Source organism: Somniosus microcephalus, chromosome 17 (genome assembly GCF_052327205.1).
Source record: "Somniosus microcephalus isolate GS21.2 chromosome 17, FLI_Smic_1.0, whole genome shotgun sequence".
Lineage (NCBI taxonomy): Eukaryota > Metazoa > Chordata > Chondrichthyes > Squaliformes > Somniosidae > Somniosus > Somniosus microcephalus.
Window position 1 is genome coordinate 41,082,871 of NC_141003.1, and position 17,521 is coordinate 41,100,391.

Genomic DNA, 17,521 nt, shown 5'->3' on the forward strand with positions numbered 1-17,521 from the left:
GGCACTGAACACTGTACAGTCATCAGCGAACATCCCCACTTCTGATCTTATGTTGGAGGGAAGGTCATTGATGAAGCAGCTGAAGATGGTTGGGCCTAGGACACAGCCCTGAGGAACTCCTGCAGCGATGTCCTGGGGCTGTGATGATTGACCTCCAACCATCTTCTTTTGTGTTAGGTATGACTCCAGCTAGTGGAGAGTTCCCCCCCCCACCGATTCCCATTGACTTCAGTTTTACTAGGGCTCCTTGATGTCACACTCGGTCAAATGCTGCCTTGATGTCAAGGGCAGTCACTTTCTCCTCACCTCTGGAATTCAGCTCCTTTGTCCATGTTTGGACCAAGGCTGTACTGAGGTCGGGAGCCAAGTGGTCTTGGCGGAAACTGGGCATCAGTGAGCAGGTTATTGGTAAGTGCCGCTTAATAGCACTGCTGATGACACCTTCCATCACTTTGCTGATGATTGAGAGTAGACTGATGGGGCGGTAATTGGCCAGATTGGATTTGTCCTGCTTTTTGTGGACAGGACATACCTGGGCAGTTTTCCACATTGTTAGATAGATGCCAGTGTTGTAGCTGTACTGGAACAGCTTGGCTAGAGGCGCGGCTAGTTCTGGAGCGCAAGTCTTCAGCACAATAGCCGGGATGTTGTCGGGGCCCATAGCCTTTGCTGTATCCAGTGTGCTCAGCCGGGTCGAAATGGCCTGTTGGAGCCGTTACCAGATTGGTCTTGTAGTTGCAATCTTGTATACCATGTTGCATTTTATAGGGGTATGTGTGTGCGTTTGGAATGTTAGTACTGGTACTTTGGCCTGTGCGTCTGGGCTTCCATTGATTGAGTGTGGATTGCCACCAAACTGGCATGCAGTGTTATTCACTATTGCTGTTTGATGAAGGAAAGTAAAGGAATGTTGTTGAGAAACAAGACCCTCCTAATATTCACAGAGCAAATGAAAGGATTCCATTAAAATTATGGGCCATGTAGTTTTAGTGGAATTACTGCTCCCATAAACTTTTCCTGGCCTCTGTCCAGGATAGCACATTTGAAATCAGGACCTTATCATCATGTAGGTAATTGCAAGTGCAGACCACTATCCCATCACTCCATAGCTGAGCATGTTGGAGCATTCCTTGAAATCGCCCTTGAGTAAGATGCTACAGGAAACTCTTTTTTATCCGGCACCGACGAGGTGCCGGTTTATCAAAAAATCCGGATTACAGAGAGGTATAGTAAAAGGTACGAGAGCTCCATACACAGCAACAAATTCAGGCTTCCTTGTTGGTGTAGGAACCTCGGCCACAAGATCCGGGCGTCCCTGTTGCTTAGCAACAGGTGCAGGAACCCCGGTTACACGGCCACAGATCCAGGAACGGCCACTAATATGAAGTAAAACTTACCTGAACCTACTCCTGAATTTTGCCGGTTAACAGAGATTTCCGGTTATTTAGGTTCCGGTAAATCGAGAGTTTCCTGTATTTGAATTATTATGGCCTCTGACAAAGGATTGTGGAAAGCACTGGTTTAGAATGTCCCATGGTGACATTACAATAACCTGCAGCCTGGTGGTGTCCTGAACAAGGTCCAAGTAGTCAAAGAGAAACTCTTAACATATGGCAAAGGGGAGTTGGAAATGGGAGCAAAAATCAACTGAAAATCAAAGCCAAATTTCCATGGGGTGTTTTTCTATGTTAAAGGTGCTATAGAACTGCAATTTGTTGCTTTTGGATATAAATTACTGGAGGGAAGCTACATCTTTAGCATCGACAAGTCTGCATAAAACTCTAAGTCATGTGATGAATCATAGACAAAGGTCAAATGTGCTTTGTGGTATGTCACTGAGCCATGTAGACCAGGAGGTCCCAAGTATAATCCTTGCTCTGTGCTGAAATCAGCTGATCTGTGGCAGACTGCAATTGGTCTCAGTGTCATAGGAGTAGAAGGAAGGAGGGTAGGAGAGAAATCAAAAAATCAGCTAACGTTCCTACTCCCAACTGTTATCCAGAGTTTCTGCTGTAAAGTAACTATATGTGGAGTTAAGGAAAGGCATAATTGGGTCCAACCGGGAGGCATACTAGTCAAACAGCATGTCCCATTTACTATGTAGGGTCATACAGCTCCTTGGGCAAGGTACTGGAAGGCTGCCAGGGGAAGGCTGCCTGTGGAGTGGCTGGGAAAACAGAGAGAAAACAGAAAAACAATAGAAAGTAGTTCAACGATCAGAACAAATGAGATTAATTAATGTGTATAGGCTAGGTATTAAACAGTTGTTGTATATAGAGAAGCATACGGTTTACATTGACAATAATAGGATTCACAATAACTTGATAAGAACCCATGTGAATGACAACATATATCATTTCATTCATGTTACCAAATGAATTTTTAGAGTGGCTTAAAAAATTCATTTACAACATCTGGAGGAATATTCCTGTGACCCTGTGGGTCAATTGAAGGAACAGATATTGTCCCTAACCCATTATTGCAGGATTAAAACAATATCAAATGGGTATAGAGATCTAATTTATTTCAAGGATAGAGAATTAATGGATACCTAGGTATGAGTATAGTAGGTTTCACATAATATCCTAATCCGAGTGAAATTACAGTGGTTTGTATCAGGGATGAGAGTACTGTTTTGCAATCATTCCCAAAAACTGAGAGTTTAATGGGGGGCAGTTTTATTTTGTGTTGTGATTCTTTATTTGCCAACAACTATTATAGTGAACATTAACTAACAGCAATGTCCCTGTATTTAATGCATTGTAATTACAGCACAGAAGGAGGCAATCTAGCCCATCAGGCCTGTGTGTCATTGCTACCTCTTCAACTGGAGTTATTTAGTCTAATCCCATTTACCTGTTTCTTTCCTGTATTCTTTCATAACCATCCTTTTTGTTATGCTTATGAGTCAGAGGACTAGAGAACACAGGGAATTCAAAAGTCTTCTATAGGCATATAAATAACAAACGGAGGGGTGGGGCCAATTAGGGACCAAAAAGGAGACCTACACATGGAGGCAGAGGGCATGGCTGAGGTACTAATTGAGTATTTTGCATCTGTCTTCACCAAGGAAGAAGATGCTGCCAAAGTCACAGTGAAAGAGGAGGTAGTGGAGATACTGGATGAAATAAAAATTGATAAAGAGGAGGTACTAGAAAGGCTGGCTGTACTTAAAGTTGATAAGTCACCAGGACTGGATGGGATGCAGCCTAGGATGCTGAGGGAGGTTAAGGAGGAAATTGCAGAGGTACTGCCCATAATCTTCCAATCCTCCTTAGATATGGGGGTGGTGCCAGAGAACTGGAGAATTGCAAATGTTACACCCTTGTACAAAAAAGGGTGCAAGAATAAACCCAGCAACTATAGGCCAGTCAGTTTAACTTCAGTAATGGGGAAGCTTTTAGAAACGATAGTCAGGGACAAAGTTAACAGTCACTTGGACAAGTGTGGATTAATTAAGGAAAGCCAGCACGGATTTGTTCAAGGCAAATCATGTTTAATTAACTTGATTGAGTTTTTTGGTGAAGCAACAGAGAGGGTTGATGAGGACAATGCTGTTGACGTGGTGTATATGGATTTCCAAAAGGCGTTTGATGAAGTACCACAAAATAAAGTACCACAGTTTAACCTTCAAGAAAGGTGACAAGTCCGATTGCAGTAATTACAGAGGAGTTTCCCTTGCTGTCTGCCACAGGGAAAGTCATCGCAAAAATCCTCCTCAATCGCCTTCTGCCAGTGGCCGAAGAGCTCCTCCCAGAGTCGCAATGTGGATTCTGCCCACTAAGGGGCACAATGGACACGATCTTCACCGCACGTCAATTACAAGAGGAATGCAGGGAACAGCACCAACCGCTGTACATGGCCTTCTTTGATCTCACAAAGGCCTTCAACACTGGCAACCATGAGGGATTATGAAGTGTCCTCCTCAAATTCGGCTGCCCTCAAAAGTTTGTCACCATCCTCCCCATGCTTCACGACGACATGCAAGCCATGATCCTGACCAACGGTTCCACCACAGACCAAATTCACGTATGAACCGGGGTCAAGCAAGGCTGAGTCATCGCACCAACGCTCTTCTCGATCTTCCTTGCTGCAATGCTCCATCTCACCCTCAGTAAGCTCCCCACTGGAGTGGAGCTAATTTACAGAACAAATGGGAAACAGTTCAACCTCCGTCGCCTCCAGTCCAGATCCAAGGTCGTCCCATCCTCTGTCTTCGAATTACAGTATGCAGACAATGCTTGCATCTGCGCTCACTCGGAGGTCGAACTCCAAACCATCATCAACACCTTCACCGAAGCGTACGAGAGCATGGGCCTTACACTAAACAACCGTAAGACAAAGGTCCTCTACCAACCTGCCCCTGCCACACAGTACTGGCCCCCAATCATCAAAATCCACGACAAGGCCTTGGACAACGTAGACCACTTTCCATACCTCGGGAGCCTACTGTCAACAAGGGCAGACGTCGACGACGAAGTCCAACAAAGCCTTCAGTGTGCCAGTGCAGCCTTCGGTCACCTGAGGAAGAGAGTGTTTGAAGACCAGGACCTCAAACCCGGCACTAAGCTCATGGTCTACAAAGCAGCAGTGATTCCCGCCCTGCTGTATGCCTCAGAGACATGGACCATGTACAGCAGGCACCTCAAAGCACTAGAGAGGTACCACCAACGCTGCCTCCGCAAGATCCTGCAAATCCATTGGCAGGATAGGCGCACCAACGTCAGTGTTCTCGCTCAGGCCAACATCCCCAGCATCGAAGCTTTGACCACGCTCGATCAGCTCCGATGGATGGGTCACATCGTCCACATGCCCGATACGAGACTCCCAAAACAAGCGCTCTACTCGGAGCTCCGGCACGGCAAGAGAGCCCCAGGTGGGCAGAGGAAACGCTTCAAGGACACCCTCAAAGCCTCCATGAAAAAGTGCAACATCCCCACCTACGCCTGGGAATCCCTGGCCCAAGACTGCACAAAGTGGAGGAGAAGCATCTGGGAAGGCACCGAACACCTTGAGTCTCTTTGCCGGGGGCAAGTGGAAGCCAAGCACAGGCAGCGCAAGGAGCGCACGTCAACCCAAGCACCCCACCCACCCGCCCCTTCAACCACCGTCTGCCCCACCTGTGACAGAGACTGTAGGTCCCGCATTGGACTCATCAGTCACCTGAGAACTCATTTTTAATGTGGAAGCAAGTCATCCTCGGCTCCGAGGGACTGCCTAAGAAGAAGGAGTGGGGAAGCTTTTAGAAACGATAATCAGGGACAAAGTTAACAGTCACTTGGACAAGTGTGGATTAATTAAGGAAAGCCAGCACAGATTTGTTAAAGGCAAATCATGTTTAATTACAGTAACTTGATCGAGTTTTTTGGTGAGGTAACAGAGAGGGTTGATGAGGGCAATGCTGTTGACGTGGTGTATATGGATTTCCAAAAGGCGTTTGATAAAGTACCACAAAATAGGCTTACCAGCAAAGTTGAAGCCCATGGAATAAAAGGGACAGTGGCAGCATGGATATGAAATTGGCTAAGTGACAGGAAACAGAGAGTAGTGGTGAACGGTTGTTTTTCGGCCTGGAGGAAGGTATACAGTGGTGTTTCCCAGGGGTCGGTACTAGGACCACTGCTTTTCTTGATTATGTATTAATGACTTGGACTTGGGAGTACAGGGCACAATTTCAAAATTTACAGATGACACAAAGATAGTGATAGACTTTAAGAAGACATAGACAGGCTGGTGAAATGGGTGGACACGTGGCAGATGAAATTTAATGCAGAAAAGTAATACATTTTGGTAGGAAGAACAAGAAGAGGCAATATAAACTAAAGGGTACAATCATAAAAGGGGTGCATGAACAGAGAGACCTGGGGGTATATGTGCACAAATCATTGAAAATGGCAGGGCAGGTTGAGAAAGCGGTTAAAAAAGCATACGGGATCCTAGGCTTCATAAATAGAGGTATTGAGTGCTAAAGCAAGGAAGTTATGATGAACCTGTATAAAACACTGGTTTGGCCTCAACTGGAGTATTGTGTCCAATTCTGGGCACCACACTTTAGGAAGGATGTAAAGGCATTACAGAGGGTGTAGAAAAGATTTACGAGAATAATTCCAGAGATGAGGGACTTCAGTTACGTGGATAAACTAGAGAAGCTGGGATTGTTCGCCTTAGAGCAGAGAAGGTTGAGAGGAGATTTGATAGAGGTATTCAAAATCATGAAGCTCTAGACAGAGTAGATAGAGAGAAACTGTTCCCATTGGCGGAAGGGTTGAGAACCAGAGGACACAGATTTAAGGTGATTGGCAAAAGAACCAAAGGCGGCATGAGGAAATACTTTTTTACGCAGCGAGTGGTTAGGATCTGGAATGTACTGCCTGAAAGGGTGGTGGAGGCAGATTCAATCGTGGCTTTCAAAAGGGAATTGGATAAGTACTTGAAGGAAAAAAATCTGCAGGGCTACGGGGAAAGGGACTAGCTGAAGTGCTCTTGCAGAGAGCCGGCACAGGCTCGACGGGCCGAACGGCTGCCTTCTGTGCTGTAACCATTCTATAATTCTATGACGAGAGGATGTAAGATTGGAGACATTTTCAGAAGTATGGAAGAGCAAGAGCATCAAGGAATTTGTAGACAAGAGCAACATTTTAAATTTAATCCATTGATGGTGAGCGAGCCAGTTTAAATCTGTAAGTATCAGGTGAATGGGCTTGGTGTGGGGCTGGGTGAGGACAACATAATTTTGGATGACCTGAACTTTATGGAGGGTGTTGGAAAAGTTGAGTGTGGAGGTGACAAAGATATACATAAGGGTTCCAGCATCAGCGAGACTCAGATAGAAGCACACAGAAACAATGTTGTAGAGGTGGAGTTAATTGGTGATGGGTAGAATATGGAGTTTGAAGCTTAGCTCTAATTGAACAGAATACCAAGGTTGTATACAACCTGAGAGAGAAGTCATGGATGATGAGGGAGTCAGTGACAAGGGTGTCGAGGTATTGGTGGGAGCCAAAAATGATGGCTTTGCTCTTCCCAATTTCAATTAGAGAAACTCTGACATACCCCAAATGTAATGTCAGAGAGGCTGTCTGATGGCACAGAAGTGGTTGTGGGGTTGAGGGAAAGTGGTAGACAAGAAAAGCTCTGAGCATACATAGGGAAACTGACTCTATGCCTGTGGACAATGTCACCAAGAGGTAGTATGCAGAGGCAAAAAAAGAAATGGCTAATTAAGAATCCTTGGGGAACTGTAGAAGTGACTGCATAAGGGCTGGAGCAAACATCATTGCTAGAGTGGAAATGTAGTTGAATGGTCAGGAATTGGGTGGAGAGGGGATGAAGAAGACAGGAGGTGGCCATCGTAAAGGAGGTGGGCATCATGAAAGATGTGCTTGGGAGGAGAATGGGAGAGAAGCTGCAGAGTGACAGAGCTTACCCATGGACTATGGGAAAAGAACTAACTGAATAGCCCAGGGAATGTGTTTATTTTCTAGTGTGGGAAGGAACAGCCACACATCCCAATCTTAAAGCAGCCCTGTTCGCCACAATTCTCCTTGTTGTCAATTTACTTATTTATGACACGTGTAGTGTGTAGAGAGAACTGCAACTCCTCCGTAGGTGGTTTCTGAAGCAGAAACTGCTCTACACAGAGAGAGAGAGAGAGAGAGAGGGAGATTCAGCAACCAATCTAAATCGTAGTTAACATCAGCATTGATAACAACCAAAACACAGACTCCTGTGGTACATGTAACTAAGAGCTTTAAAAAATCACCCAACTGTCCACAGGATTTTCTACATTATTTCCATTTCCTTAGAAACAGATACTAATACAATACAAATAACACCAGTAACTTTGCAGACTTGGTATTTAAGGAAACAGGGCATTACCTGCAGCTGAAGCCTGGTGGAACAGCTCCTGTCAGCACCAGGGAGGTCAGCTAGAGCCAGGCAAAGCAGGCTTCAGCTCCCGACTGCGGATTCTCTGAGACACTATCTAAATATCTACAAGGGGATACATCACTCAGCCGTTTATATGTAAATATGTCTGAGTATATTTTAAAATGTTTTTCAGGGTTTATTCATTCTTCAGATGGAAAAAGCTGTTGAGCTGGTGTGGCGAAAGTGCGGCTGGGAGTTGCTGAGAGTGGCGGGAGCGCGGGCCGGTTTATTTACCGATTGCTGCAAATTGATGGATTTGACCCACAGTCGCTGATCCTGTGAAAGAGCTGTGATGTCCCGGCCTGTCAGGTTCGTAAGTATTACTGGCAACAGAGGAGGGGGGCGACAAGGGAGAAGAAGGGGGGGCGACAAGGGAGAAGAAGGGGGGGCGACAAGGGAGAAGAAGGGGGTGACAAGGAAGAAGGGGGGCGACAAGGGAGAAGAAGGGACGACAAGGGAGAAGGAGGGCGACAAGGGAGAAGGGGGGCGACAAGGGAGAAGAAGGGGGGCGACAAGGGAGAAGGGGGGCGACAAGGGAGAAGAAGGGGGGCGACAAGGAAGAAGGGGGATGACAAGGGAGAAGGGGGCGACAAGTGAGAAGAAGGGGGCGACAAGGGGGGAGAAGGGGACGACAAGGGAGAAGAAGGGACGACAAGGGAGAAGAAGGGGTGACGACAAGGGAGGAGAAGGGGGCGACAAGGGAGAAGAAGGGGGCGGCAAGGGAGAAGAAGGGGGCGACAAGTGAGAAGAAGGGGGCGACAAGGGGGGAGAAGGGGACGACAAGGGAGAAGAAGGGGTGACGACAAGGGAGGAGAAGGGGTGACGACAAGGGAGGAGAAGGGGGCGGCAAGGGAGAAGAAGGGGGCGGCAAGGGAGAAGAAGGGGGCGGCAAGGGAGAAGAAGGGGGCGACAAGGGGGGAAGAAGGGGGCGACAAGGGGGGGAGAAGGGGGGACGACAAGGGAGAAGAAGGGACGACAAGGGAGAAGAAGGGGGCGGCAAGGGAGAAGAAGGGGGGACGACAAGGGAGAAGGGCAACAAGGGGGAAGGGGGGGGTGACAAGGAAAAGGGGCGACAAGGGAGAAGAAGGGGGGGCGACAAGGGAGAAGTAGGGGGAAGGGGGAGAAGAGGGGAGATGGCGCAACAAGGGAGAAGAAGGGGGAGGGGGGCAACAAATGAGGAGAAGGGCAACAAGGGAGAAGAAGGGGAGGGGCAACAAGGGAGAAGAAGGTGGGAAGGGGGAGGGAGAAGAAGGAGAGGGAGGGGGGCAAGAAGGGGAAGGTTGGGGGCAAGAAGGGGAGGGTTAGGGGGCAAGAAGGGGAGGGTTAGGGGGCAAGAAGGGGGAGAGGAGGGGGAGGGCAGGGGAGAGACTGGGGAGAGAGAGAGAGACGGGGGGAGAGAGCGACTGGGGGGGGAATTGAGAGACGGGGGGAGAGAGCGACTGGGGGGGGAATTGAGAGACGGGGGGGAGAGAGAGAGACGGGGGGAGAGAGAGACTGGGGGGGAGAGAGAGAGAGAGATGGGGGGGAAAGAGAGAGAGAGACTGGGTGGGGGAGAGAGAGAGAGACTGGGGGGAGGGAGAGAGAGAGAGAGACTGGGGGGAGAGAGAGAGAGAGACTGGGGGGAGGGAGAGAGAGACTGGGGGGAGGGAGAGAGAGACTGGGGGGTGGGAGAGAGAGAGAGAGACTGGGGGAGAGAGAGAGACTGGGGGGGGAGAGAGACGGGGGAGAGAAAGAGAGAGACTGGGGAGAGAGAGACTGATGGGGGGGGGGGGGAGAGAGAGAGAGAAACGGGGAGAGAGAGAGAGAGAAACGGGGGGAGAGAGAGAGAGAGAGAGAGAGAAACTGGGGGGGAGAGAGAGAGAGAGAGAAACTGGGGGGGGGAGAGAGAGAGAGAGAGAGAAACTGGGGGGGAGAGAGAGAGAGACTGGGGGGAGGGAGAGAGAAACTGGGGGGGAGGGAGAGAGAAACTGGGGGGGAGGGAGAGAGAAACTGGGGGGAGAGAGAGAGAAACTGGGGGGGAGAGAGAGAGAGAAACTGGGGGGGAGAGAGAGAGAGAAACTGGGGGGGAGAGAGAGAGAGAAACTGGGGGGGAGAGAGAGAGAAACTGGGGGGGAGAGAGAGAGAGAAACTGGGGGGGAGAGAGAGAGAGAAACTGGGGGGGAGAGAGAGAGAGAAACGGGGGAGAGAGAGAGAGAAACTGGGGGGGAGAGAGAGAGAGAAACTGGGGGGGAGAGAGAGAGAGAAACTGGGGGGGAGAGAGAGAGAGAGAGAAACTGGGGATGAGAGAGAGAGAGAGAGAGAGAGAGAAACTGGGGATGAGAGAGAGAAACTGGGGGGGAGAGAGAGAAACTGGGGGGGAGAGAGAGAGAGAGAAACTGGGGGGGAGAGAGAGAGAAACTGGGGGGAGAGAGAGAGAGAAACGGGGGGGGGAGAGAGAGAGAGAGAGAAACGGGGAGAGAGAGAAACTGGGGGGGAGAGAGAGAGAGAAACTGGGGGGGGAGAGAGAGAGAAACGGGGGGAGAGAGAGAGAAACTGGGGGGAGAGAGAGCGACTGTGGGGGGAGGGAGAGAGAGACGGGGGGAGAGAGAGAGAAACTGGGGGGGGGAGAGAGAGAGAGAAACTGGGGGAGAGAGAGAGAGAGAGACGGGGGAGAGAGAGAGAGCGAGACGGGGGGAGGGAGAGAGAGACGGGGGGGAGGGAGAGAGAGAGAAACTGGGGGGGGGAGAGAGACGGGGGAGAGAGCAAGAGAGACTGGGGGGGAAACAGAGACTGGGGGGGGGAGAGAGAACTTGTCATCATGCCAATAAAGCGATTTGAATTGAATTGAGAGAGTGAGACTGTGGGGGGGGGGAGAGAGAGAGAGAGAGAGAGAGACTGGGTGAGAGAGAGAGAGAGAGAGAGAGAGACTGGGTGGGAGAGAGAGAGAGACTGGGGGAGAGAGAGAGAGACTGGGGGAGAGAGAGAGACTGTGGGGGGGAGAGAGAGAGACTGGGGGAGAGAGAGAGACTGTGGGGGCGGAGAGAGAGAGAGACTGGGGGGAGAGAGACTGGGGAGAGAGAGAGAGAGAGAGAGAGACTGGGGGGAGAGAGAGAGAGAGAGACTGGGGGAGAGAGAGAGAGAGAGAGAGACTGGGGGGAGAGAGAGAGAGAGACTGGGGGAGAGAGAGAGAGAGAGACTGGGGGAGAGAGAGAGAGAGAGACTGGGGGGAGAGAGAGAGAGAGAGACTGGGGGAGAGAGAGAGACTTGGGGGAGAGAGAGAGAGAGACTGGGGGGAGAGAGAGAGAGACTTGGGGGAGAGAGAGAGAGAGACTGGGGGGAGAGAGAGAGAGACTGGGGGGAGAGAGAGGGAGACTGGCGGGAGAGAGAGAGACTGGGGGGAGAGAGAGAGAGAGACTGGGGGGAGGGAGAGAGAGAGAGACTGGGGGGAGAGAGAGAGAGCTGACCATGGAGGGGAGTACCCTCAGTCGGCTGGGCCTGGGACTCAGTGAAGTAACTACTAACAATACTAGCAGTGACCAGCCCCAGGACAGTGACAGGGTAGCGCAGAGAATTCGACCCAACACAATCGTCGCTAAGCAAAGGGAAAAGTATCTGACATATTGGGCAGAAACAACAAAAACCCAAAGCAAACTCAATTGCTACTTGGCCCTAAACAGACAATACAACATAGCTGATTACCTGACCATGGTAAAGGATAACAAACTGAGAAGAACCTTGACAAGGTACAGACTTAGCGAACATAGCCTGGCGATCGAAAGAGGCAGACACAGGCAGACCAGACTGCCAAGAGAAGACAGGATGTGCTCTCACTGCAGTCAGGGAGTGGTGGAGACAGAGATGCACTTCCTCACAGCCTGTGGAAAGTATCGGGGCATCAGGGAGAATTTCTACCAAAAATTCTCACAAATATGCCCTGAATTCAGAAATCTGAATGACAACCAAAAACTCCCATTCCTGCTGGGGGAGGAGAGAAGCTGTGCAGCACTGGCGGCACACTATGTTACAGCTTGCCATGAACAGAGGGACAACCAGTAAACTAAGAAAAGAGTATATATAAACAATGCGAATGTATATTTATACACTCAGGGATATACCTGTTTATACACTGTATGAATAGAACTGCGTTTATGTGTTCAACCATAAATGTATTTTGATGCTTTGGCAACATAAGATGTACCTTATCATGCCAATAAAGCGATTTGAATTTCAATTTGAATTGAGAGAGAGAGAGAGAGAGATTGGGAGTGTGAGAGAGAGACTGGGAGTGTGAGAGAGAGCGAGATTGGGAGTGTGAGAGAGAGAGATTGGGAGTGTGAGAGAGAGAGATTGGGAGCGTGAGAGAGAGAGAGATTGGGAGTGTGAGAGAGAGAGATTGGGAGTGTGAGAGAGAGAGAGATTGGGAGTGTGAGAGAGAGAGAGATTGGGAGTGTGAGAGAGAGAGAGATTGGGAGTGTGAGAGAGAGAGAGAGATTGGGAGTGAGAGAGAGAGAGATTGGGAGTGAGAGAGAGAGAGATTGGGAGTGTGTGAGAGAGAGAGATTGGGAGTGAGAGAGACTGGGAGTGTGAGAGAGATTGGGAGTGTGAGAGATTGGGAGTGTGAGAGAGAGAGAGATTGGGAGTGTGAGAGAGATTGGGAGTGTGAGAGAGAGAGAGATTGGGAGTGAGAGAGAGAGAGAGATTGGGAGTGTGAGAGAGAGAGAGATTGGGAGTGAGAGAGAGATTGGGAGTGTGAGAGAGAGAGAGAGATTGGGAGTGTGAGCGAGAGATTGGGAGTGTGGGAGAGAGAGAGAGATTGGGAGTGAGAGAGAGAGAGATATTGGGAGTGAGAGAGAGAGAGATTGGGAGTGAGAGAGACAGAGACTGGGAGTGTGAGAGAGAGAGATTGGGAGTGAGAGAGAGAGACTGGGAGTGTGAGAGAGATTGGGAGTGTGAGAGAGAGAGAGATTGGGAGTGTGGGAGAGAGAGCGATTGGGAGTGAGAGAGAGAGAGATTGGGAGTGAGAGAGAGATTGGGAGTGAGAGAGAGAGATTGGGAGTGAGAGAGAGAGAGAGATTGGGAGTGAGAGAGAGAGAGATTGGGAGTGAGAGAGAGATTGGGAGTGTGAGAGAGAGAGAGAGATTGGGAGTGTGAGAGAGAGAGAGAGATTGGGAGTGTGAGAGAGATTGGGAGTGTGAGAGAGAGAGAGATTGGGAGTGAGAGAGAGAGAGACTGGGAGTGTGAGAGAGAGAGATTGGGAGTGAGAGAGAGAGAGAGATTGGGAGTGTGAGAGAGAGAGAGATTGGGAGTGTGTGAGAGAGTGATGGAGAAGTGAAATCCCTGTTCTATGCGGACGACCTGGTTCTGCTGTCTCCCACAGAACAGGGATTACAGCAACAACTAGACCTACTCGACAAATACTGCCAAAATTGGGCTCTAACAGTAAATCTAAAGAAAACCAACATCATGATTTTTCAAAAAAGGCCCAGATGTCAGGAAAACAAATACCAATTTACCCTCAGTGATACCGCTATAGGACACACTATGAGCTACACCTACCTTGGTCTAACTATTACAGCATCAGGGAGCTTCAGCATAGCAGTGAATGCACTAAAAGAAAAAGCCCGAAGAGCCCTATATGCAATAAAAAGAAAATTCTACAACATCCAAATCCCAATCAAAATCTGGCTCAAAATATTTGACAGCATAATCCTGCCCATTGCACTGTACGGTAGTGAAGTATGGGGCCCGCTAAATCACCAAAGCTACACTAAATGGGAAAAACACACAATAGATGCCCTACATGCAGAATTCTGCCGAAGCATCCTTCGCACCCAAAGAAAAACGCCAACAAATGCATGCAGAGCCGAACTAGGCAGATACCCACTGATAATAAACATCCAAAAACGAGCACTAAACTTCCTAAATCACCTCAAATCTAGCTCCCCAGACACCCTTCATTTCAAAGCCTTTCAGACCCAAGAGCTAAACCCAGAAAAGAGTCCCCTGAGTCAGCTGCTACTGAAACTAAGTACTCAGCCGGACCCTGACCAGCCCCAGACCAACACAGCCGTCCAAACACCAATCCGAGTGAACCAAATCATTAAACAATGCAAAGAACCTACCTGGAACATTGGAACAAAATAACCGAAAGCCAAAGCAGATTAGAATGTTACCGGGCCCTAAAAAGAGATTATAAACTGGCAGACTACCTCACGACCATCAGAGACACAAAACAGAGACAGACCCTCACCAGGTACAGACTAAGCGACCACCAACTGGAAATTGAAAAAGGCAGATACAAGAAATCCTGGCAGCCTAGAGAGAATAGAATATGCGATCAATGTCTGGCCGGCGAGGTTGAAACAGAAATGCATTTCCTCCTAAAATGCGAAAAATTCAACACATCAAGAAACATATTATTCAACAAGCTAAGCCAAACAACCCCAGATTTCAAGGAATTGGATGACCTGTCAAAATTGAGATTAGTCCTGGGAGAAGGAGACAGACCATACCTTGGGGCCAAATATGTAACAACATGTCACAACCTGAGGACTGTTTAAAAGTAAGACTGTTTAAAATTAATATTGTTAAAAGTAATATTGTATGTACCCAACAAATGTCAAATCGATTGACACCTACAGAATGTTGGAAAACTGTACCTTTTTGCTATGTAAGGTTTGGCAATATGGTTCTCTGTAAACTTTCATGCCAATAAAGCATTTGAATTGGAATTGGAATTGGAGAGAGATTGGGAGTGTGAGAGAGAGAGATTGGGAGTGAGAGAGAGAGAGAGATTGGGAGTGTGAGAGAGAGAGAGATTGGGAGTGACAGAGAGAGAGAGATTGGGAGTGAGAGAGAGAGAGAGACTGGGAGTGAGAGAGAGAGAGATTGGGAGTGTGAGAGAGAGAGAGATTGGGAGTGAGAGAGATTGGGAGTGAGAGAGAGAGAGACTGGGAGTGTGAGAGAGAGAGAGATTGGGAGTGTGAGAGAGAGAGAGATTGGGAGTGAGAGAGATTGGGAGTGTGAGAGAGAGAGAGACTGGGAGTGTGAGAGAGATTGGGAGTGTGAGAGAGAGAGAGGACTGGGAGTGTGAGAGAGAGAGAGATTGGGAGGAGTGTGAGAGAGAGATTGGGAGTGTGAGAGAGAGAGAGATTGGAGTGAGAGAGATTGGGAGGTGTGAGAGAGAGAGAGACTGGGAGTGTGAGAGAGAGAGAGATTGGGAGTGTGAGAGAGAGAGAGATTGGGAGTGTGAGAGAGAGAGAGACTGGGAGTGAGAGAGAGAGAGAGATTGGGAGTGTGAGAGAGAGATTGGGAGTGTGAGAGAGAGAGAGACTGGGAGTGTGAGAGAGAGAGAGATTGGGAGTGTGAGAGAGAGAGAGATTGGGAGTGTGAGAGAGAGAGAGACTGGGAGTGTGAGAGAGAGAGAGAGACTGGGAGTGTGAGAGAGAGAGAGAGAGATTGGGAGTGTGAGAGAGAGATTGGGAGTGAGAGAGAGAGATTGGGAGTGTGAGAGAGAGAGAGACTGGGAGTGTGAGAGAGAACGATTGGGAGTGTGAGAGAGAGAGATAGGGAGTGGGGGAGGTGTGAGAGAGGGAGTGGGGGAGAGAGTTGGGGTGTGAGAGAGAGAGAGACTGGGAGTGTGAGAGAGAGAGAGACTGGGAGTGTGAGAGAGAGATTGGGAGTGTGAGAGAGAGAGAGATTGGGAGTGAGAGAGAGAGAGAGATTGGGAGTGAGAGAGAGAGAGAGATTGGGAGTGAGAGAGAGAGAGAGATTGGGAGTGTGAGAGAGAGAGAGAGACTGGGAGTGTGAGAGAGAGAGACTGGGAGTGTGAGAGAGAGAGAGAGATTGGGAGTGTGAGAGAGAGAGAGAGATTGGGAGTGAGGGAGAGAGAGAGAGACTGGGAGTGAGAGAGAGAGAGATGGGAGTGTGAGAGAACGATTGGGAGTGTGAGAGAGAGAGATACGGAGTGTGAGAGAGAGAGAGAGAGAGATTGGGAGTGAGAGAGAGAGAGAGAGATTGGGAGTGTGTGAGAGAGAGAGATTGGGAGTGTGTGAGAGAGAGAGATTGGGATGTGAGAGAGAGAGAGACTGGGAGTGTGAGAGAGAGATTGGGAGTGTGTGAGAGAGAGAGATTGGGAGTGTGAGAGGAGAGAGAGATTGGGAGTGTGTGAGAGAGAGAGATTGGGAGTGTGTGAGAGAGAGAGATTGGGAGTGTGAGAGAGAGAGATATGGGGAGTGAGAGAGAGAGCTGGGAGTGTGAGAGAGAGAGAGGAGATTGGGAGTGTGAGAGAGAGAGAGTTGGGAGTGTGATGAGAGAGAGACGGAGTGTGAGATGAGGAGAGAGAGATTGGAGTGAGAGATGGGTGTGTGTGAGAGTGAGGGATTGGGAGTGTGTGAGGAGAGTTGGAGTTGGGAGTGGTGTGTGAGAGAGAGAGATTGGGAGTGTGAGTGAGAGAGATTGGGAGTGTGAGTGAGAGAGAGATTGGGAGTGTGAGAGAGAGAGAGAGATTGGGAGTGAGAGAGAGAGAGAGATTGGGAGTGAGAGAGAGAGACTGGGAGTGTGAGAGAGAGAGATTGGGAGTGGTGAGAGAGAGAGATTGGGAGAGAGAGAGAGAGATGGGAGTGTGAGAGAGTGAGAGATTGGGAGTGTGAGAGAGAGAGAGATTGGGAGTGTGAGAGAGAGACTGGGAGTGTGAGAGAGAGAGCTTGGGAGTGTGAGAGAGAGAGATTGGGAGTGAGAGAGAGAGATGGAGTGTGTGAGGAGAGTGGAGTGAGAGAGAGAGATTGGGAGTGTGAGAGAGAGAGAGATTGGGAGTGTGAGAGAGAGACTGGGAGTGGAGTGAGAGAGACTGGGAGTGTGAGAGAGAGAGATTGGGAGTGTGAGAGAGAGAGAGATTGGGAGTGTGAGAGAGAGAGATTGGGAGTGAGGAGAGAGAGACTGGGGGTGAGAGAGAGAGATTGGGAGTGTGAGAGAGAGAGAGATTGGGAGTGTGAGAGAGAGACTGGGAGTGAGAGAGAGATGGGAGTGAGAGAGAGATGGAGTGAGAGAGAGATTGGGAGTGTGAGAGAGAGAGAGATTGGGAGTGTGAGAGAGAGAGATTGGGAGTGAGAGAGAGAGAGATTGGGAGTGTGAGAGAGAGATTGGGAGTGTGAGAGAGAGAGGGAGTTGGGAGTGAGAGAGAGAGACTGGAGTGTGAGAGAGAGGAGATTGGGAGTGTGAGTGAGAGAGATGGGAGTGAGAGAGACTGGGAGTGGTGAGAGAGAGAGGAGTTGGGAGTGTGAGAGAGAGAGATTGGGAGTGTGAGAGAGAGACTGGGAGGTGAGAGAGAGAGAGACTGGGAGTGAGAGAGAGAGATGGAGAAGTGAGAGAGGAGAGCGAGATTGGGAGTGTGAGAGAGAGGAGATTGGGAGTGAGAGAGAGAGAGAGGGGGGGGTGAGAGAGACTGGGGGAGGAGAGAGAGGAGATGAGTGGGAGAGGAGAGAGAGAGACTGGGAAGTGTGAGAGAGAGAGACTGGGAGTGAGAAGAGAGACTGGGAGTGAGAGAGAGACTGGGGGAGTGAGAGAGAGATTGGGAGTGTGAGAAGAGAGGAGAGATTGGGAGGTGAGAAGAGAG

General features: G+C 49.3%; 2 protein-coding genes across 7 annotated transcripts in view; one reads left to right on the forward strand and one right to left on the reverse strand.

Moving 5' to 3' along the window:
* The window catches only part of ferry3 (FERRY endosomal RAB5 effector complex subunit 3), a 117,620-nt gene extending 109,634 nt beyond the window's left edge, over positions 1-7,986 (reverse strand). For all 5 annotated transcript variants that reach the window (XM_086010243.1, XM_086010239.1, XM_086010241.1 and 2 more), the window contains exon 1: positions 7,879-7,986. The gene's annotated coding sequence lies outside the window, so the exon portion shown is untranslated. The remainder of the gene's footprint in view (positions 1-7,878) is intronic.
* A 109-nt stretch (positions 7,987-8,095) lies between these two features.
* The window catches only part of rad51ap1 (RAD51 associated protein 1), an 84,039-nt gene continuing 74,613 nt past the window's right edge, over positions 8,096-17,521 (forward strand). The window contains exon 1 of one of the 2 annotated variants that reach the window (XM_086010253.1): positions 8,096-8,238. In XM_086010253.1, coding sequence (XP_085866379.1) covers positions 8,222-8,238 — 17 coding nt within the window. In that variant the 5' untranslated portion in view covers positions 8,096-8,221. The remainder of the gene's footprint in view (positions 8,239-17,521) is intronic. The other variant, XM_086010252.1, reaches the window with a different exon arrangement.